Here is a 24,985-nt window from a genome sequence, read left to right as displayed (position 1 = left end):
AGTTCCAGTGTTTCGTTTCGTAAGGAAAAAAATTGTGGACAGCGCCATCTAGTAATAATATTTGACCCTTGTTCTGTTCACACATTCTTATCTATGATTATTATTATTCAAATTGCTTTTAGCTTTTTACCTTGTTATTTTTAATATTATTTTAATCTGTTTAAATTATTATTTTACATACTTTTAAAAAAAATATAGCGTGTATATAATATACGATAATACTGGGAAAATTTAAAATAATTTACTGTTTTGGAAATCTATTCCAACGGTTTATTAAACATGCTATAGTTTCGTCTTCCAAGATATTAAGTGAGATAGAGTTTCCTACGCAAAAGACAATCGTCTATGTACCCCTGTCTCACCGATTAAATCCACTTTGTAGCTTGCTTATTAAAATGAAGCATCAGTTGAAATTAAGGAAACAGAAGCATGAATGTCCTCCAGAATGGTAACTCATGAATCATCAACGTCGTCACGAGATAACGTGGTATCTGTTGTGCTATTCATATATGTTTACATCACCATTTACCATCTGATTGACCATCATCATGTTTGCCGTTCCAAATAAATAAAAAACTATCTATATAGGACATTAGAATTAATCCACTCAAGATTACAATCTGCTGTTAAAAAACTTAGTATTTGTAAATTATAAAAAACGAATGAACCCGGTTGTCCAATTCACAAATAAAATGTAGGTAAATGGGATCAAAGTTTTATAAACTGTACAGATTTTTTTGTCGATGAAAGGTAGTTGTAAACAATTAGTTGAATTGGGTCCAGTGTACTGACTGTAAGTAAGTAAAACCTATAAGATCTCTGGTTTCAATCAGCACAGATTTCATTTATTTATACAAGGATATATATACTGAATGATGAACAGCAAATCTAATTTTGACCGTGTAATGTAATTGCAATTAGTACCTAATTAATTAGGTAGTAGTGGTCTAGCGGTTTAACACACCACCTAACCGGAAGTTATAGTCGCGGGTACGACTCCTCTCAAGATTTAGAACTTTGTATTCATAAATATAGTAGTTTGTCATATTATTCTGGGTGTATGATATCCGTGTTATTTATGTATATACAAAAAATGTATTTAATTATTCCTATCAGTTGTCTAGCACATGTAACACAAGTTTTTCTTAGCTTTGGACTAGATGGCGTCTATCTCTTTGCCAATTTAATTTTAATAATAAGAAATAACCAGCAGATACCTGCCATTTCATCTGTTTTCTTTGATAATTGTTGACCTATGTAAGTTTTTAGGGGGATATTTTTCATGTAAAATTTTATTAGATTTCGTTCAGCCCTTGATCGTGCAAAGGTAACCATCAGACAGACACACTCGAATTTATAATACTAGTATGGATGAAAAATGAAACGAACAAATGAATGTGTAAAATTATGTATATTGAATTGTAATAAATTGTCACAACAAGGAATTACCACGAGTCTGCCTACACAATGCTGCTTACGAAATACTTAGCCTAGTATCTATGTACTTAAACTAACTTAGTCAACTTAACGTTACATCACATGTAGAACGAGATATCTTTTTATTTTAATAAGTAACAATGGCCGACGATTTAAACGACACGTTACTCCGTTCCCATCAAAAATAAAATTATAAACTTAACCATTAAGCCTAGCATTTCGGTAATATATAAATACAGAAAAATGTCTCAAAAGCCTATTATGTGCGTATATTATAGTTGGTTTCTTATAACTAGGTCCCAGTTTAGATATATCGTATGATGGTATTATGCAATTAATTCATTGGCTACATAATGTATGTCAGTCGTAGTGTAGCCGAATCTATGAACATTAATGAAGTAGAAATACAAGCATATAGCCTAATGGATATAGAAACACGCGACGAGGATAACAAAAGGATTTAGAACGAAACGGAGTAATGTGTTTCCCGGCTAACGAGAATAGCTTTATCTCTTGTTTTTATTCTTCATAGTGAGACGCCGCCAGAAACTAGTCTTTTCGGCAGGAGGCTGCTCCTCCCGTGCCTCCTCTCCTCTCGTCTCTCCTCGGAGCATGTCAAGAAACGTCGGATCATTTTTCCGAACGTTCTTCTCGATCTTGACAGCTTCGGCACTCAACTCTGCTTTCAGCTTCTCGGGGCTCGTGTTTTCGACCTTAAACTCGTTAGGGTCTTCAACGAACGCCTGCTGTAAATCGCGCATGATTTTTTTTCGTATAGTTTTCTTCATGCTGAGGTGTCTTTCCAGTGTTTTCACATCTCCGTTGGCGTAAGAGCGGTAGTCTTCCTTTTTCTTCTTGTTCTTTTTGTTTTTGTCATCGTTATCGTCAAAGCTCTTGGCATCGTATTGTTGGTTCAGGCCAAAAATATCCCTAAGATGTGGGATCGCTCGCTCTGACGTCATCCTGGAAGCCGGCGCTACTCACGCCCAAAGCTACTGTATCACAGACACGTCATCGTGAATCCTGGAACAGAGAAAAATAAATACATTAGAATAAAGTTTGTTATTAAAAAATATGACTACCTATAATTTATGGATACTTTCCACCAGATTTAAAAATATTCCGGTATTTTAGATATATTAATTTTATTCTATACTCTACACTCGTTGTTTCTTAGTTGTTATAACAATTTTTTTAAATGCTAACAAATCCTCGGGACAATACCTGCAATTTAAATTCATATATAGACAAGTCATGTTTATCATCCTTACGTTCCAGTCACATAAATCACGTCTGACTTTATTCAGATTACCTTGCATTACGTGAGACATAGAAAATAATATTATTACGTATCCCTTATAAATTCATATATAGACAAGATCAGTGAGACGCCAAAGCCGTGAGACATAGATAATATTATTACGTAGGTATACCTTATTAGTTAACAAAAGATCAATATTTATAACAATAGACAAACAACGAACGATATTACTCGATTTTTTCCATTAATACGTTACGCTTCAGAATGTTTTTTTAACGAGAATCTAATCCGATTAACACGTAAAGCATTTTTGTCGACATTGGAAACTGCGGGAGAATGTTCAATGCGTGATTTAAACAATGAGCAATTATCTGAAAGATCCCCATTAGAAAGAAACGGTATAATGAAATTGATATAAAGAACTATTGTTTGAGACCTCATAATATTCCATACCACGCAAGATGCACCTGACAGATATTATGGAGTATTTCATATAGTACTGGACCGAACGAATTAGCTAGTTAGTACAAAGTAGGCGCTGTAACACACAATGGTAGTGATAAAGAACAGGCTCTGTGTAGCGTAACTGTGATACTTTGTCAGTGACTGTTCTAATTACTTCCCTTACTTGCAGCTTATTGAGTACTTAGTTGCAAGAGAAAAACTGGTAACTGTAACTAGACCATGATTCTATTAAATGTGATACGAATTAATGAAATATCTACACTCAGTACATTTTTAAACTTAAAATTGTTGTTATTTATAATATTCTATTTCGAAATCAGTATTCGAATAAATTATGAAATTTAATCTTTAATTACCTTGTTATTTGATTCTACTAGATTTAAGCAATTGAAATAAAACATAAGTGTTTAAAATACTTTTAGATAAAACTATAGATATCTTCTAAAAAAAAAATATTCATGTAATGTAATATCTATTTCCGTGAACATATATACAATAAAAATCCTTTAATGTGTCCCGAAGTAACAAAAGGTGTCTCTATAAATTAATTAACATTTCAAAATAATTAAAAGCCTCCAAGACGCTATAATACAAAGCTGCGGAAATGTTTAGCGTGTTACTGTACGTAACAGCATCCTGTGTGTATGTATTGTGTACAAAATATAATAAAGTGCGCTCGACTGCATCTCTCTCTGGCGGGAACAATGCATTGCGATCATTTTATAGTAGTGAAGCACTTTGTCCATAGGCCAGTGGGTTTGGTATAATAAAAATATATGTATTTCGTTCGCCCATAGGATATGCTTGTAAATTGATGCGTCGTTATTTATTTTTTCCAGTTTATGAGAATATATAGTTATAGGTGAATAAAGTTATGCTACCGAGCGACACTAAGTTTCACAACCGAATTAAACATTTTGCAGCAGTAGTTTTTTACATTTTACTAATAATGAAATCATACTTTTAACCAAGGAGGAGGTTTTCGGAGGTTTCCAATACGATTGACTTCATTAAATATACCTAATAGTAATGACTCATTGTCATGTCATAAACTGAATAAAATCCTTCTTAATTATTAGAGTTATTCTCGAAAAATAACCAAAGATTAGTTTTAAACAACAGTTTTTCGTTATTCTCATAACATTTTGGGTATATTTACAAAATGGAAACAAATATATAGGAAACTATTTTTTTATCTACTATAATACTACAATACAATACTATTTACTGCAATAGTACAATTAGTTTATCAGTTACCATTGTTCAGTAAATACTAATCAATATTTTGATATTACCACAGACCACAGACCTTGTATACTAATATTTTGTAGACACTATTAATTATTTTTTTGAGCGCCGTCTCTCGCTTTACTTTCGTTAATTGTGAATGTTTTCATAACCGAGATTCAGTCGGAAATATTATATAAATTGACACAGAAAGATCGGACTCATTACCTACCACTGAGCCATGACTCTCTCAAGTGTAACAATAACAATTTAATGAAATAAATCGAATTTCGTATTAAACGTATCTTGAAGCGCATCACTAACCTTCAGTGATCACAGAGCCGAAACACTTTTATAAATTGCTCGCCAACATTGCATTGTGCTATACTTTCTTTACTTTCCACGTTAACTGTAAATAAGCTGATAGATTTGACAGCAAAAACGAAGTGTAATATCGGTCAATTATGACTTGCAAGACATTACTTTACTTCGAATAACAAGAAAATTGACCAAAAATAGTAAAATAAAAATGTGACTTAACGTAAATCTCATATGGGTATAGATGTAGAATAAATATAATTCTCATTTTGTGGACATAAAAACTTAATGTTGATGGATTCAAGTTAGAAATAAGGTAGAAATGTTGTAGATTTCTTGCCTTTTGATTATGAAATGCCTTTTGATTATAAAAAAATCTGGTATTTTAAAGAAACTTTTCAATAACTCAATTTAATGGAATTCTAGCCTTCATCTTCAGGTCCTGTGGTAGAATGTTAACGCAATCTCATGGCACCAGCAATGAGTACCTACATTGTGTGGTTTTTAGGGGGTAACTATACATTAACCCCCTACGTGGACAGTCATAGTATAGATTTTCCAGACAAAATAAAGGGCCGAATTTATCTTTGTTAAGGTTCTAATAATTTTATTTTTATTTATTTGAATGGTAAATGCGCAGGCGCTGATATAATAAGTTATAATCGACGTCTTTACACACGAAAAGCACTATGGAGATCACGTTATCATGTAACGGCGATACCACTCATGCGATGATATTCCAGAGGACTCTCATATGATGGCTCATTTGCGATTGATAAAGCAGTTCAAAAAAAGGAATTACAAGAACTGTTTGTAATAAATAAAATGTCGTATATTTTTCAAATCAAAATAGCCATATCAAATCAAATCAAAAATAATATATTCATGTAGGACATTTTAGCCGCTTATGAACGTAAATTTTGTATTATATTTTTTCCCTACCATCTAATACTGTATACAGATTAAATTGAGAAGAAGTGACAAGAAACCCAACTGTTCTTTTTTTGTTTAATGAGAACGCAAAATGAGAATACCTGTATGTGTAGGTTCAATAAAATTAATATTATTTTTTTTACTCTCTACGTTTACTGTGCTACCATATATCACTAGTTCGTCAATATACACCTTGTACCTGTACAAACAGTTTAACAGCTGATATTAGCATTAGATGGGAGGTCACTGCACTTTACCTAACTCCAGCAATGAGTAGATTCAACCCTGAACGAAGCCAACCGTCTTGTCATGACGTCAACCATATACCGACGTTTTATTTCTGGTTTCTTAATCTGTTTCCAAACAGGAATTACAAGAACTGTTTGTAAAAATTTACTTGTCAAAATACTCCATGAGAAATACAACGTTCTACGATTTTTATTGTTATATAGGAAGAGATCTAATAGAGATATGTTAATAATAATAATATATCACTATAAGATATGTTATGTGCTATAAATGCCATATTTAATTTGATTCTATAAGATATATGTAATGGAGACAAAAAAGTAATAATATATCAGTTTAAACATGTACTATTTCTGTAACTAACAGTTAACATAAATTAAGTAAAATCTAAATAAGTGAATATCCAAATAACTCAAATTCCATACTATTTTAGTACAACATTAAAAAATAAATATAGGCGCGAAATGATTTACAAACAGGAATAAAATTTCAAAGATGTTTTTATTAGGGAACCATGAAATAATCCAATGAGCTGTTTAGGAAAAACGTAAACAACTCGTTTCTGTATAAAATGCGGCAGGTGTGGCGCGGCGCATCGAGTAAATAAACAGAGATTTGTTGACACGATTGTTACGGGGTATTATGTGGGCCCACTAGGTAACTGGGTCAGCAGATTGCCCGGACAGAGGTAAAAGTGGAGCCGAGCCATCGATATTCCAATTGTGCGCATTAAACCTTTATAATTGCTTTTGTTTTCGTTTTATTGTTTCGTTCCGAATTTATGGGGATTTTATCTACTTCGTTTTTAGGAGGAAAATAGGTAAAAAAATTATTGCAAAATATGGTATGACGATATTATGATATGAGGATGAATGCATCATCACAATGCGTGATTTCACGGTGAAGAATCTTCTTCTTTCAATCCCGACAAACGTTGTATTGCCATATAAATTAAAATCGCTATTAAAAAATAGGGGTTGATCCCATATGGGTCAAAATTTAGGGCTGTATGTATTGTTTAATGCTACATTATTAAACAATTGTTCAAAAAATAAAAAGTAAATGTAAAGGACAACCCTCATCACTTATGGGTATAAAATAAATAGTAGCCGATTCTCAGACCTACTGAATATGCATATAAAATTTCATAAAAATCGGTCAAGCCGTTTCGGAGGAGTATGGTAGCTAACATTGTGACACAACATATATAAGATAAAAAATATGATTGCTACGTATAATCGTACCATCAGTATAATTTAAATTACAAATTCTTTGCATAGTGTATCAGTAATCAATCTAGTTATTTCACATCTAAATTACCGGTTAGTAACTCGGATCGCTGATGGCGCAAATTGCTTTAGACGACCTACGTAGATAAGGCTTCAATTATTATTTTAAGTTGCTGTGATGATGATGATTATTTTACCATAATTTCCAATGCTTGGACTATTTTCTTTTTTATATTATTAGAGTAGCAAAAAAGCTGAACGCCTACCTGATTGAAAGCGGGGACTGGTTTTTTTTTCGCGTATACCGCTAGCACAGACAGTTCATGGGTGAAGGATTATAGAATGAACAGTCTGAAGTTAGGTCAGTTCGGCTAATTAAAGTAAATAAGGAATTAATCACGATGGTTTCCAGAAGCGTAAATCTGGAGGTGACAAGGTACAGTGATAGCAATGAGTCCATTTATCTCCATTACTAACAATCCTCTCCCTCCAGTAGCAACCATTGCGTATATACTAATGATAACCCAGGACCGGACACACCTCCATCTAGTCCAAAGCTAAGCAGAGTTCAAATATTAGCCAATTGATAGATATAATTAACAACATTTTTTTGTAAATGCACAATATACCTACATGAAAACACCCAGACTGACCATTTTAAACAATTGTATCGTCTAAATGTTGCACCGTGCGAGGAATAGAACCTGGGACCACAGGAGGTAAGATAGTGAGCTAAACTATTAGACCACCAAAGCCGTCAACTACTATTAGAACAGCGCTACTGGTATCATGTACTAATGTGATGCCCGTCGTAAGTACCTCTTATAGGTTGTCATTCCTGAGCACTAAGTTGTTAAGTTTCCATACCCTGTAATTTCTCTGCCATATCCTAGTTTCAGATAATACAACTACACTGGTTGGTGAGATTGAGGTCAAGCAAACTACTACTTTTAAATCGGTCGAATGTCGAATGTAATACTATTATATTATACATCCCTGCATCTGGTCGTGATGACTTGCGACATCATTATCAAAGAATTTGTTATCAGATATAGTATCAGTGCTGTGGTTAGGTATAGAGCAAAGGGATTAAGGTATCAGAGCCGTTTCCTCCCACGCACACTCAGTTTGTGGAATGAACTGCCTGCCGAGGTTTTCTCTAGTCTTTAGAGAAAACCTAAGCAGGTACAGCATGGGGGTTTTAAATAAGGGGGTGTTTCAGAAGCCTACAGGAAGTAGCCTGGATAGACAGTAGCCTAGACTGATGGTAAATGGTCACAGACAGTAGTGACCATTTACAATCAGATTGACCGATTATTATTGTTGTAATAAAAATATATTTAGAATATCAACTACAAAAAAATAAATTCAGTTCAAAATATAATAACGCTATAAATACTAGAAAATGTAAAGTTCTAAATGTCTACTGTATATTTTCTGTGAAAGGTGCTTCGGAACACGAATCGTTCTAATTTTCTAGGAAATAATCTCACTCTGAAGAAGATCCCTTGAGAATGTTTTTCTTTCTCGCTATTTTATTGCTGAGAATAGTTGTTATGTCCGTTACTACACTTATTATGGAAGTACATTATTTTTTATAGTATTTAACAAATTATAAAATGTAAATCTTAATCTAACTAATATTATAGAAGTTTGTGAGTATGAATGGATCTAACCATCCATAATGTTTGTTACTGCTTCACGAAAAAGCTACTGAACAGATTTTGATGAAACTTTACAATAATATTATACATCAAAATAACACAGGATAGAAATTTCATGCGGGTGAAACTGAAGACCCAACTAGTTACCCATAAATTGAATGGTGGATTATTCCCCATAGTGGCTTTAATAAGACCATCACTTTAACAATCCTCGCTGTTTTCATTCTGCATCGAATGGAAAATATATTCAATACAATATCGACAATATTCGACAGCATTATTGCATATTGCACGAAGCGATTGTTGCGCGTCCTTGCGGGTTTTTACTGAATAATAATTAAAATTATTGTATTGGTTATTTGCACAAGTGCACAGTAATTTTACTATTGTCCTAGAAGTATTGTTCATTACAATTTATTGTTGAAAATATTATGGAAATTAAGTCTAACTAAAGTGGAGTAGTTACCAAGGATCTCGAAAATATTTATATTTTTCTAAATGAGATCATTATGTATTTACTATTTTACATCGTTACCTCTATAACATTTAATTTAAAAGATGTAGGTACTTATTTGTATAATTTCGATAAATTCTTAACGTTCTCATTAACCACGATACGAAATGTTCAATCTAATCAAAAATATAACAATAATCTTTCCAGTATTTCATGGAGATGTATTTACATATAAATTACTATAGCAGGTACTCCATTACATTATTTTTAAGGATTTTCTGATTAAAACACTATTTCTTGCAAGTATATTTAAACGTAGATATAGGTTAAAACTTGTATTTTTAGTTAAGTATTGACAAGCAGAAAAAGGTTTAGACTATGTAATCTAATTTGTGTATAATAATTAAATAATTAATTCTTCATTTGTTTTGTAACTACATGTAATAAGAATTTAAGAATAGATGGACGTAAACATTTACATTAGATGAATAATAAATTAAGCATCACTATTTTATAGGTATTTAGAACAAGAGATCTCATTTATGAATCGTAACATGTTAATTAATTCGCGCGGGAGGCGAGGCAGTCGCGCGCGCTGCATTGTCGTCGCGCCCTGATTGTTTTGACGTTCGCGCCAATAAACTCTTGTTTTCAACCACAGATACAATATGTGACACGAAATAATGACTACAGCAGAATTCCATGTACGCATTTAATTAAACACTTAATGCATAATTAGTTACATATTTATTATTACTAGTGGTCGCCCAGTGGTTGAAATTCAAACATAATCAATTTAACATTCAGTAATACCACAGACAAATAATATTATACTAAATATAAACAATACTAATTTATTCTCAATTTCACCACAGACTTTGACAATAAACAAAAGAGTAGGTATATGTAGTGTGTGTAATTTTTTTTTTTATTTTGTGTATTTTTATGCTATTATTAAAAATATTAGCATTCTGCACTCTCTATGTAAACTATAAGTGTGCGAAATTTCCTACTACAACATCAACGCAATTTTCGCAAAATCAAAAAGATTTTTTTTTAATATATCTTCTGCTACGCGTTATTTTCCTTCACGTCGCTAAAAGAAAATTATTTATTCAAATAAATTTAAATTTAAGCTCTTTTGAATAGTCATACCATTTTCTTTAATTTACGCTAATTCTGAAAACTCATCACAAGAAGAATGAGCAAGAAACATGCGTGTTGCCCTTTAAATAATTGTCACAACTTTACATTTTAAAGTTAAATATAGACATTAATATCTCTACTCACACATTTCGAGTTAAATTTTATTATATGTAGGTATAGATATTTTATTTTAATAACGAGACATTCAACCTACGAATAGAGATGATAGGCCTCGCAGATAAAGTCCCGAAGGGTATACTGGCCTGAACAATTGACGATAACATTGAATGTACTGGGAATTGTGCAGTGCTTATCTAAAACGTAAATTTTAATTATTTCAACGTATTCTATACTAATATTATAAATGCTGAAGTATGTCTGTTGCAGGCAGTCAAGCGTGTTACTTTTTCAGGACTAAACGCTTACAAATCTTAATAAAATGTGTTGTATATAGATAAGATTGTATGAGAAGGAAGAAATTAGGCTAACTTTAATCTAAAAATGCAGACAAAGACAAGGGAACAAAATAGTTTTTATTATTAAATTAATACATTATACTGCTTCAGAAATCGTTATTACTGTTGAAAGTGAATTATTTTTTTTCGACTGAAAATTCTTACCATAAGACAATATGTAGAATTATAATCGGCAAGATGCGGGATACTACTTCATACTTCAATACTAATGTTATGTAAAGGTACATACGTCTGTCCGTCTGTATATCTGTTTGTGTATCTATTACTTTTTTATGACTATACAACGGAACGAATCTAACCTTAATAAGAAATTAATTGTATCACGAGGACACCTGAAAGCTAATTTAACCTCAAAAAATGCAAGCAAAGTCGTGGATAATAACTAGTGTTTTATAACTTAATGTATCAACCTACGAATGTCATTGTTACCAGCGACTGACGACTGATGACGTATTCTGGCGCACATCGGAAGTTGCGTACACGCATTCACTTTCATTTTGTTCGATAAATTATGCACGTCACTACCATTTTAGCTGTTTAAATGTTAATGTGATTTTATAGCATTAAAATTTTATATGAATTTTAATGAAATCATAACATGTTACGCGTGGTTACTTCTTTATTGAGCCAATCTGATTAAACTGTAGGTATAAGAACAAGAACTCTACACATAGAGACAGAGATATTAGAAACAGAAATAGAAAATCCTTTATTCAAATAAACTTAATTTAAGCACTTTTGTATAGCCATAACAATTTTTTTTAATCCACCGCTCATTCGGAAACCTGACTCATCACAAGAAGAACGAGCAAGAAACTTGTAGAATAGAAGAGAATAGAAAATCATTTAATCCAAGGGATGGTAGACTCACTTCCTCCTACATTTGATGCAGCTACACCCAGCGAAATGTGGGAATATTTAGCATTGCGTTCATAACGACGCACGACGTCAACAGTTGACAATGTTGGAAACTCTAACAAAAATAGTAATTAATACTTTTTTTATTGTACAATTTTTAAACTAAGAACTCTGTGTTTCTCGATAGTACGATTGTCTTTTGTTTTTTTTTCCTCTTCACATTATTGTGACACCGCTGTTAGTATTAAAATTATTATTACAATATATATAAAAAAATATGTACCAATATTATGAGAGTACTATGTAACATTATCTTATCTGTGGTATTACTAAAAATAAAGTAGGCGCCAATAAAATAAAAACATTAAATTTACCTTTGCAATACCAGACATATTATTATATTTTTAATATTAGCTTTTACTTGCTACTTCGTCTACTTTTCTGATACAATTTATCTTCACCTTAAACATTAAGATAAGTTTCGTAAACAAATGTTTTTAGTGTTTCTAATATATGTTTAATTATATTAATTAATTTACTAGTAGGGCAAACTTCAGCTAAGTATAACGTGTCGTGTTGCTATTGTGATCATGATCACACGTCTGCGAGTGAACCTTGAGCAGGCTTGGTTTACGCAACACTAATTCAATGAGCAGCGGTTAAGTAACGCTTTATTATCCAACTCGACCCGTGGGAATCATCACAACTTCTGTCATAATAACTCGGCCGACATCTCAACTCTAAACTCTGCATGAACAACACTTACGGCCGCCTTCCGTTTCCACGCGACTTCAAAAAGACGGAGGTTGTTATATTTTATTATATGGACATGATCTCATCATCAATTCCGCATGAATTTTTGTGGTTTTCTTTATTTATTTTTCGTTTTTTTGTAATATTAGGTATACATATATTGTATTTATTGAGTATGTGTTACAACTTTTTAAATTTATATAGAAATAATGAGCCATCCCGGCTTCGCACGGATGCGTTACAAATCTTTGGATTTTGAATCCTTGTTCAGTACTGTAACATGGATGTAAGTACGCCAGACAGTGGTGGCGACTTTATATTTAATTGCTAAGCTTCTAACTCTTTTCTATATTCTAACTTGTTAAGATTTCGACTAAATTTCATATAGAACTTATATTATTATTATAAATATCTATATTTTTTTCGGTTTTCGGTTATTAAATTCAGATTACAAATTATGGTATGATATTTTACTACTGTACCTACGTACATATGACATATGTACTGTTAATTTTTTATTATAAATAAAATAAAGAAAAAACGACAACATTGTATGTATATATTATACTAAAAATGTGAAAGTTTGTAATGTTTAGACGTTTGTTACTCAATCAGGCTTAAATGTCTAGACGGTTTTGAATGAAATTTAGTACACAATTTGATCATATCTCAAACTGACGTGTAGGATACTTTAAAGCCTAATTCATGTGGGATTTTATTTTATTATGTATATATAGAGAATAAGTAGATGGGTACTAGAAACGAAGTGATATAACAAAAACAAGGCATGTATTTCGTATGTATCTACTTAAAATGAAAACATCTTTATACCCACATTTACTGTCACAATAAATATTTACCCCTTATTTATAAGAATATTAACACCTAAATTAGAATATTAATTATTATAATTGTTATTGATGGCCTCGGTTTTGCACACCGTCTTTCGTCCTATGGTCGCGGGTTCGATTCGTCGCACGTAACATTTGTATTTGTATCATGAGCATTTGTATGGGTCTGGGTGTTTTCTACGTATATAATATATGCATTTACGAATAAAATATATGTATTTACATCAGTTCTCTTGTAAATTATATATGAATGCCAGTTCCGTTTAACCTTAAACATATTGTTCGATTTTAGGTATATGTCATTGCTAATGGTCATGAAAATTTATCTGATAACAGCATTCTTATTCGCCGGACATTTTAATAAACCCTAATGTGTTAGTGAAACCTTTTATGTTTTTATGAGCATTTTATTGTTTTACTTGGACCAGTATGTCAAGGTGTACGTATTATATGACCTCGTATTACCATAATAAATATAATTATATTTGTTTTCCTTTTTAATTACTAGAAATAAAAGTGTTTATTTAAATAGTTCATTGAATGTTCACTGATATTTGTATAGTTGGTAATGATACTAACGCAATATGAAATCTAATTACATATAATCGATAATAAATATGACTTTTCTTTACAATAGGGAATACTTTTTTACTTATTCAATAATATTTTAATATGATTATATCTGTGCCACAGGGAATCCATTTTTCACATTCGAAATATGAATTTCAAAATTCCCAAGTTGAATTTTAAATTTTCTTTGAGAACTAATTAATTTGAGAAACATATAAGCGACATGGTTCTTGTTTGAAATAAGTTTGGTTTTAGGATATTTTTGTACCGAAAACATCAAGACTTCACCTTTATATATCTAATGAAGTAAAATAGGGAATGTATTTTTAATGAACGAACAGGAAATTGAACTGTTCGTGTCAAGTACAGAAGAAAAAATAAACTACCAACAGTTAATATATTTTTACGGTTCTTCTTAATCCTACGTGGGTTATTGTTATCGATGTCTACAAAATTTTATATTTAATTCCATTGTATGTAAATTATTTTATAAGTTAAAATTGTTTTTGTAAAGTTATATTACAGAAATACATGCGTATATTTTATTTATAAATACTAAAAGTAATTAAATATAATAATCCTACATATTATATTGCATTTAAACATGTACTTGATAGTAATTTATGTTAATTAGCAAATTAAATGGTAGAGAATCGTAAATACAGAGGGGAGGGAGTCGGTTTGAGATGAAACGATGTAAATAGTTATTATTTAGCATGTCATTACTTTAATAGCTGGGGGTATAACCCTTGTTTGTTTATGTTATGAATAATTAAAATCCATTTTCCTATCCAATGCATTAATTATTTTGTGATTAATTATATTTACTTGGTTTAAAGGAAATCTATTTGGTATTTATTTGTGTATTAAACAAATTTAAATATAGGAGGAAATGTACTGTTATTAATAGGAATTAGTAATACCATTGATGTATCTGATTATTAATTATGTATCCCGTCAAGTCTATCTCTACGCGATCCCTCCTGGAAACCATCGTCGTTAATTACTTTAAAAATCATTATACATATATTGGTATCGAATAATAATGATTTGCTTTAGCTGCTCGATCTATTTGTGAATTAGTTTGTTGTTCATTGTAGTATTATTTATTAAATCTAATACACAAGTAAAGAAGGAAAGTGTGGACGAATACCGAAAATGTCGAATTCTATGGAAGACGAAAACTAATTCTGTGGAAGTTCTATATCTATTATAGGAAAAATTAAAGTAATCTTTCCTTTTTATTAATCTATTTTTACTCTATTTTGATTTTAATAAATTGTTTCTTTTATAGGTACTATAACAATATCTCAGGACAATTCACACAACGCCATCTAGTCCAAACCTAAGCAGAGGTTGCGTTATGAGTACTAGACTACCGACAGTAATACATAGATCCCTTTTTTTGGAAATACAAATATAATGCACATTGAAAAAACGCAGACTGATTACAACACTAAGTATGTTATAAATACAAAAACTTTATACCGTACATAGAATCGAACTAGCGACCATTTTAAACCGCTAGACCAACGAGGTCGTCGACTACAACTATCTCGTTGTGATTTATTGGTGTTTAAAGATTTGATATGGTCCAGTGTCTCACAGAAACATCTGGGAGGCTTTGTGGGCCGGCTTATTCGGCTCTCTAATAATATATGGGTAGAAACGGTTGAACACAATAATGTATGACTGATCCTTCCAAATCCATAAAGGGTGCCACTGCATTCCGGCATGTAGAATTATAAAAGATGATATTTAAAAAAAAGTCTCTAATCGTGTGGTATTCGGAGACCTTTAGCTTAACAGACTGTATAATCAGATTATTATAGAAAAAATAGCATCATCTCGCGTCGCTGCTCATTTTATTCTTTGCTAATGTAGTTTTTTTTTACACGGTTATAAATTAAAAATCAAATATTCCCTATTCATATTTGTTAAGAAGAGTAGAAAATAGATTTGCGCCCTTTCCGTCCGTCCCACATAAAGTACAGTTTACAAATAATAAAAGTATCATTTAACAAGAGAATTTAAAAATTTACTATATTATTAGGCAATAGATTTGTTTCATTTGTACGTTTTTTAAAATGAAATCTATTTAACCGTTAGCAACTGATTGATTGATAAATTTTAATGTGTTTGTGAAATGTTATATTATATAAGTATGCATAATAATGCAACAGAGTAGGTCAGTTTTGAATATTCAGTTGTGCAGCTACTTTCATCGGTTGCACTTTTGAATACATTAATATTAAAAATATACTATATCACACACGTTTAAAATACATACATAAAATAAATATTTGAATTTTCCACATTTAACTGAAAAACAAATATGTATGTTAACTAGTGAAAGGTATGAGCAGATTACATTACAGAGAATGTTTAATTCATAATAATGTTTCTTTTAATTAGTTCAGGATCTGCTCTTGATGGCCGTGAAATGTTTGTGCCGTGCGAGGAATCGAACCCGCGACCATTGGAAGTAAAGCGGTGTGCTAGACCGCTAGACCACCGAGGTCGTCGAGAATATGAATATGTCCTTGTTGTCTCATATAAAGAGACTTTTTATATGTATAGTATATTCAGTTCATTATGATGAGTGTATACGTATTAGGATGTAGTTTCGTATTCATATGACCTCATTGTACAATTACCTACAATTGAACTTGAGTTTGTTATGTACACAAGGATGCATTTGTTGATCAAAACATTTATGACATTATCATTTAAATATAGTACCTAGATGTTATGTGTATTACTTGCCTGCATTCATAAAACATTTATAATATACATTACCTTCCAGTTTTATATGGGAAAAAGATGGTTATGTTTTTATAAAACGACATCTTCGTTATTGAAAAAATAAAAAAAATTTGTTATTTTTATAAACATACACTATATAACTATAACTGTGAAGGTATATATATACTATATTGTCATAATTAAAGCTACTATACTTGTGTGCTATAATATGATATTGTTATACAATTTGAATTTAGTCATCATTTCGCATGTCCAAAGAAAGATATTATTATGACAAGTAATTAATGTAATAAATAGACTAAAAAACATGTAAATGAACAAAAAATATGTCCAATGTTATTGTTATTACATTGACTTTAATTACAAGAATAACTATCGAAAAATTACTGTCCTATACTATTTAATGGTCAGTAGCAATAGAGTCGCCTATATACATGAACAACAGCACGGACCTTATGTAATGATCGTAACATTACTCAAGAATCTCCAGTTGCGAGGATCATCATGCCTCCTTACCCGGTATAATTTCACTGCCATATCTTTTCCTTCAAACCCAAAGGACAACTTATAAAGCAAGTTGTTTGGTGGCTTAAGCGAGACACCAGGCTTAGTGATGACCACACATGCACATTTCTACTTTTGAAACATTGTTTTCTATGGATTTATCTCATTGTTTCTTTTACAATATCATATAATTATATGCTGTATCTTGTATAATTTTTATTGCGCAAACTGTATATTTACAAAACTAAGGTTACTTCTGTAATTTGCAAATGGTGTGCGATGCAACTTGTACGTACTTCTTTATATTTCCTCATGAATACGTTATAGACGTCGTCGTAGTCGACTGGACGCATTACACATTCAAGGCATGAGTGCGGTGCGGTATCTTCTGCACGCATCTTCTACTCTGCGGTAAACGATAGGGTTGTCACACTACCGATTTATCGCATGACCGAGCAACGTTCCAATATATCTTATTAGTCAACTCGTCACTTTTAAACATGAAAATTACATTATTATCATCAAAGTACAAATTCATTCAAATTATTAGCGACGTTATTTTGAAGATTTTTAGACTCATTAAAATCTCATGTCAATACTATAAAGCTTTATAGGCTCATTAAAAGATAAAGTAATAAAGGAGACATTTTCAGAATAATAGATGACGTTCATGCGGAAATATTCACACATCATATTTCTTTATTTACTTTTATGTATTTACACATTTCTGTCAATAACGCTTTTAGAGTAATACATTTTTTTTTGTCTTGGTTTCCTTACACAATTGCAATTCGTTATAAATAAAATAAGTATTTATTAGATTTATGAAATTTCATATTTATGAAATCCAGTTAGGTAACTAAAATATATTTATATAAATAAGTCTTAATTGTAAAACTTACTTATCGAAAAAAATCTATTATGTTTAAAACTGTGATAGCCCTGACAATCATGGCAAGTGGACTATAAACATGCGTTTATAGCTCTCATTGTTAGTGTTATGTTATGAGCAGTCAACATGAAAATGAGTCGATCTCATGTTGCTAGTCGTACAAACCAGTCGCTAGGTGATTATGTTGCTTCTGTATTTATTTTAAGTTCCGATGCCAAGTGAAATAGGATATCGCTATTGTGCTAGCAAAATACTGAATACACTTAAAAAATATGATTAGAAATTCGACCCTAAAGTTTTATTATCAAAGTTAATTTCACAATTTTTTTATTTTTCAGTTATTGCTGTTTATTTCTTACAAATTTGAGATGTTAGACATTATGAAGATTGTAGTTATTTCTGATTGGGTGCAAATATAGAGTATATTTCGCCATGAACTATTATTTTAACTGCATGGTCAGCATAGTAACGCAATTATTCATACATGAAACAATACTGTTTATAAAGTCTACGTAATTTTTATATCAATTGTAAAAATGTGATAAAAAATAACTACAAGGCCGTTTTTCTCTCAAATTTAAACCAGTAGTATATGAACAGAGTAGATACATTACATGACAAATTTTTAATTTCTATATTACTCGTAATTTTGCAATGTCATGTTAGTAAACACTAGAATTTGTCGGTACAAGTCAGTGGAACATGAGATACTTATTTGTAAGTATTTTCTCTGTTTGTCAGAATAGAAATATATCAAATTAAATAGATATACGACTTTGATTATAATATAATTAATTTCATATAGGTATCAAACATATTTCTAACTAGAATATTGATAATATCTACCTTTTCAGTTTATTTATAAATTGCCTGAAATTTTCTTGTCTGATAACATCATAGAGCAGTGAAGCGTGAAATTTTCAACATAAAAACCTGATGATTGTTTGATCGTTTCAGTATAATTCAATCGTGACGAAATTAGTGTAGGATCAATACGACAGACTTTATCGATTATAAATATCGATAAAAATATTAATCGCGATTCGTTCAATTTTCGGAAAGGTTTTGCGCTGTAACTTTGCTCTAACTCCAATATTTGCAAACAAGGTATTTTGGGAAAGGTTCTGCTCTAAGTTTTCCTACTTCAAACTCCAATATTTGCAAACAAAGTAACGGCCCAGGCTTAAACAAAACATCGTTCGACAACTTAAACTTGTCCTTCCTGATTATGATTGTTGCAGTATAACTAGAAGATTAAAATTTGAAATAAAATAAACGCATTAAACCTATTATATTATTTACATCATAAAGCAATAAAAGATCCACGTGATTGGGTACACTATTGATTAATATTTATATAAAATCTTAACGATTTTGGTGAATGGATTGTATTAAATTATATTTAATAAAATCCGTTCACCTCTCCAATTGCCATCAATTGGAGAGGTGGTATAGCGATTTAGCACTCGGCCTTACTTCTGATAGTTGCCGGTTCGATTCCTCGCATGGTGTACATTTATATTTATGAGTATGATAGTTTGTATCGGTCTATGTATATTATGTATTTACAACAAAATGTATTTTAGTATTTTTATCAGTTCTCTATTGCCTATAAGATATACTCTATTTATATTGGGGCTAGATGGTGTTGTGTGATACAGGGATATTACTATTATTTATATGATAAATAAATTATTATATCCATCGATAGCGGTATTAGAACGAAAATAAATTATGTCTGATTAATGCATCTCGAATGTGGGAATATTTCCGCTAAAAGATATTTATAGCAGAGTGTTAAATTTAATTGTTTATTGCATAAATAGTTATCTAAGTCAACTCGGATACTGATTAATTTATGCGGCAATTATACAAACGTTATGGCCCATTATATTTCGATTTATACAGTGCAAAATCTTGACAATATAAAACGAATATTAGCGACTTTTTACTGCCTTCCTATTGGAATTAGAATTTATTAATTAGAATCGAGATTATTGGGGTGAAGGGATTGTTAGTAATGTGGATTGATGTCCCCATTGCTTGCAATGTGTCAGGTTGACCTTCACGCAGTTCTCTCTGGAAACCATCGTGATAAATTCATGGTGAATTTGTCACAATGGGCTGATCTGATCAACTGACCTGACCCCATATTCATTCTATCATCCTCCACTGGGCCCCGGCAGCGCAAACCGTTAGCGCAAGCGGATGCTCAAATGTGCAATACAGTGCAATACATTTATCATTCTTAAAAAAAACTATAGAGGTTATATGGATGAAAGAAACACAAATAATAATAACAAATATATATATCCTGATATACATTATTATAAATTATATATTAGGTGAGAGAGGAGGGGACTAAATCAATGTCTAAATTATTAAAATAGACCATTAATCATGTAAGCCCAGAAGACGTCCACCGCTGAACAAAGGCCTCCCCTAAAAATCTCCAAGACGATTGGTTAGTAGTGGACCATTACTAGAAATGTTTTACGTTATTTCTTCTAATGATTTCACAATAGATCTTACTCGTAATCAGATAAAAAGTCGTTTCCCCATTTTTACTACACAATTAATATTCTTTCCGAATGATCGATCGCGAGATGCATGATGTCAGGTACTGCGGCGCAATAATGTATGTAATGAAGTAATTAATGCTCGCCATGTTTACGTGTTCTAAGATCTCAATTTATTTTTTTCACTGACCATACTTGACGTTTAATTTTATCGGTGAATTAGAATTTAATTAGTTTGATTACATTTTATGAGATAGGTTCTGTATGAGTACCTACTTGAAAAAAATGATTAAACGAGTAGTTGATGACTTGATACAAACTATTGTAATGGTTAAATTTATTATACGGATTTACTATAATCTACGACTACATATATTTTTTAATCTTAACGCAAAAAAGACCGTCCTTTCGTACCTTATTCCGTATTTTAAAACAGAAGAAGGCAGTCCTTTCGTATATTTTATTTACTCTATATAAAAAACAAATATCTGCTGGTGAAGATACAAGCATATAATACACTACCCTACAATGTGGAAACAGGATTCTTAATAATGGGGAGTGGTTTTTTGTGGATGATAATGAAATGGTGCACCCGCCTGCGCTAACGGTTTACGCTGGCGGGGCACCAGTGGAGGATGATAAGATGAGCATGAGGTCAGGTCAGTTAACTCATCGTGACAAATTCACCAGGAATTTAACACGATGGTTTCCGGGGGGAACCGCGTGGAGATCAACCTGACATGGTACATTGCTAGCAATGGGGTTATCAATCCAGATTATTAACAATCCCCTTCAATGGGGAGTGGTTATCTCATAGATCAGATCGACCTCCAGGCGTTTCGTCCTGGAAACTATCGTGCTTAATTTCTGGTGAACCTGTCATGATGGGCTAACTGATTAGACCTCATGCTTATCTTACCTTTTTCATAAGTACCGCAGCAAAATCAAAATCAATGTAAATAAAAACTAAAGCACATATCAACGTCAATCTGATTCAGTCCAAAATTTCATACAAAATCAAAACTATCTTTTAGGTACTTCTCGTTCACTTTGTATGTAGCAATCCCTTCTCTTCGCTATAAAGTGTCACTATAATTAACTAAAGGCCCTTAAAGTATGCAAGTATGCAGCTACACTTAGTATGCGATGCACATTCATGCAATATAAATTGAATTGACATGGGCTTAGTGTATTACGGAAGATCGTAATTAAATTAAATATCCACTATATTAAATTGACTGTGTGTTGTTTAGTATATTATAAATAAATATATTTAATAGCAAGAATTTACTAAATGGTCTGTATATTATTGCATTTGACGGCTTCGATGCTTTAGCGGTTTAATACTGCGCTTTACTTCCTATGGTCTTGTGGTCGATTCCTTGCACGATACAAATATTTATATTCATGAGTATGATTGTTTGTATGGATCTGGGTGTTTACTATGTATAGTTATATTATCTGTGTATTTACAAAAAAAATTATCTATGTATAATATTTCCATCAGTTTTCTAGTACCCATAACACAAGCTCTGCTTAGGTTGGGAGTAAATAGCGTTGTATGACCATACGTTGGTTTTAAAGCAACATTGCATTGGTCAGTGAACCATTGAGAACCACTAATTATAATAGTAATTACTGTATAATTATTATTATTTTATAACTCACATCGTTGTAATGTGTATTGAAAAAACCTTATAATTGGTAATCGTTGGTGATGCAAAGCGCGTGGTCAGTATGACGAATCAATCACACTACGGACACAAGCACCAGACTTGGTTTGTCATCTCCTCTCACTTCCTGATCATGACACATCGTAAATCAGACACTGTTAGTACTATAATTTATAAAGACATTGTATCCCATGCGAGGAACTCTACAGCATCTACTTTATATAACAAACTGGATTTATTATTACTTAAGAGTCGGTTTTGTTTATGGGTGATAATGTAATGTCTGGAGGGATACCAACAGTGGAAGAGGTCATGTGAGTTAGCCCATAGTGACGAAATCACTAGGAATTAATAATTTTCCAGGGACACCGCGTGGAGGTAAATCTAACGTGGTATTTTATTAACAATAATGTTATTATTCCCCATTAATCCAAACAAAACCCTTATTCACTTAAGAGTCAGTTCTCACTAAGAATATCGCGATGTAAAACTAGGAATCTCCTAAACTGTTATCTACAAGCCTCAAATGGGATAGACAAATCATAAACGATTCTAGTCACATTATTGATTTGAATACAGTTTAGTTTTTTATTGTTCATTAGATAAACTAAACTAAGAATAACCATGTATTTTTTTAGTTGTTTCATTGACCACAAAATATGGATAATTCGAGAGTAAATATAAAGAGTTGGAAAACGAAATACAATGTTATAGGATTGGAAATATTTCCACAGAGCAGACTTATAGCCAAATTATGTGATAATAATTATTACAAAGTCATAAAAATATATGTAAATTATTTTGTAGTATAGATACAACAAGTAAAAAGTGAGAGTTTATCATTCATGTCATGAAAAAAGCGAGGCTTCGAACAAACAATAGACTATTATTTATTTTAATAATACTAAGCTATGCCTAAGTTTAATGAACCTATTATCTTCCGATTGTATTTGAGGAACGAGTTATAACAAAAACGATAAAAGATAGGACATAACAAAGAATTTCAGTGCTAAATAGATAATCTAAATAGAATGTACTGAAAGCAGTTAAGCAGTGCTTCGATCGGTCTGGCGATAACGGAGTAATTCATTGGAATAAGAAGAAAAAGAGGGAGGAAAAAAAAGTCCAATCTGCCAGTGAAAGTCCGCAAGAAGTCTGTGTCTGTACAATTTTCTCTGCTATTATATTGAAGGCACTAGTATTAAGCTAGAGTCACACTGAACGTCACATGTCTAGATGTGAATGTACTTATGCAATAAGAAAACAATAAATAAGATTTATTCACCTCTAGTTGATCCGACAACGAACGTTAAGTCATGATTAAAAAAATAGGGATTAATTTTTATACACACATATATAGACTTTGTGGGGTTTCCAAATTCTAAATGATATCCACTCATCACATATGATGTTACAATATGTAACGCAACAAAGCAACATGCCACAATGTTGAGTTTTGGTGGGACCACCTACTGAAAATCATCAAAACCATGTGGGAAAATTTAGGAGTACCTTTAAGTACTTTCTAGAAATTTATTGTTTGACATAGTCAGAAATATCATCAAATCAAAAAAAATATATACCAAGTAGATTATGTTGTGCCAAAAATATTTGTTTAAAGATTAATTATTTTTAATTCATCAAATACTTTTCATAGATATTAAATTAATGATGCCAGCACAGAGTAGTTTATCATGTAATGTTGGGAAACAAAAATTATAATAGGTACCATCATGACGATTGTTCCATTCGACTCATTTCTCAACTTCAAAACTAACAATTTATTATACACTCCATAGAGTTAGCCACGCTAATAAACAATGCATATTTGTCTAATTAATAACGGCTTTAAATCTATGGAGAAAGTTATCTAAATTCATATAATAAGAAGGTAAGATATGGTGGCTTGAATTGATAAACTCAAAAAATCTATTGGCTATGTACCTTATAAAAGACATTACCTATAGAAAGCCACGTCATTAGTCAGTGATATAGCGAGTATTTCATGAAAAAAATTAATTTAAAAATAATCTCCCTTATAGGCTAGTATTTTATTTATTCTTAAAACCCATTGAAATAATATTTATGGTTATTTATGAAAAGCACCTTATATACACTTCTCCGTGCACACTCACAAATGTGAAACGACCATAAATTTATGTGGCGCATGCTCCGCTACCGATTCGACTTTTTGCAATAATTACAGCCTCCACAATTGCATACTTATCAATAAACCTGTCATTATTTTATCACGCTTCATAAGTATACGTGAATGCACTGTGAGAAACTTACGTGTAGAGTTTCAAAATGCTAATCTCTCCAGTTTTTAATGTTATGTGAATTTTTAATGGTCACATCTAGGTATTTATATTAAAATTAATCTGCAACATTATATCTGAATGTTACATATTTTATATTTTTAGATTACGTCATTATATTTATGTAGATAGATTTCCGAATGAATTCACTTTCGCTTTTAAGTTTCTTTTTTAACTTAAAAATCTAGACTACCATAACATGGGTACATACCTTATAATCACTAGCAGTTAAAATGACAGAATGAAAATTAAGTTCAAGTATAAAAACGATAAACTCATTTCAGTTCATAACTGAAAATGGATACAATAGTCATGGATATGGTGGTGGTATTTTGTTTTTTTTTATAGTATTAATTTTATTACTATGAAATAAAGCAATACGTTTTTAACACGAATAATAAATTGCTTTATAAACTTTAGGA

General features: G+C 31.4%; 1 protein-coding gene across 2 annotated transcripts in view; it reads right to left on the bottom strand.

Moving 5' to 3' along the window:
- Positions 1 to 1,652: 1,652 nt before the first annotated feature.
- The window catches only part of LOC131847061 (uncharacterized), a 55,610-nt gene continuing 32,277 nt past the window's right edge, over positions 1,653 to 24,985 (bottom strand). For both annotated transcript variants that reach the window (XM_059196510.1, XM_059196509.1), the window contains exon 2: positions 1,653 to 2,460. In XM_059196510.1, the coding sequence (XP_059052493.1) occupies positions 1,944 to 2,399 (456 nt within the window). In that variant the 5' untranslated portion in view covers positions 2,400 to 2,460 and the 3' untranslated portion in view covers positions 1,653 to 1,943. The remainder of the gene's footprint in view (positions 2,461 to 24,985) is intronic.

Source organism: Achroia grisella, unplaced genomic scaffold, assembly GCF_030625045.1.
Source record: "Achroia grisella isolate CSIRO2021 unplaced genomic scaffold, CSIRO_AGI_Agris_v1 utg515, whole genome shotgun sequence".
Taxonomy (NCBI): domain Eukaryota; kingdom Metazoa; phylum Arthropoda; class Insecta; order Lepidoptera; family Pyralidae; genus Achroia; species Achroia grisella.
The sequence above is the reverse complement of the archived record's forward strand: the minus strand, read 5'-3'. Positions and strand labels throughout refer to the sequence as shown.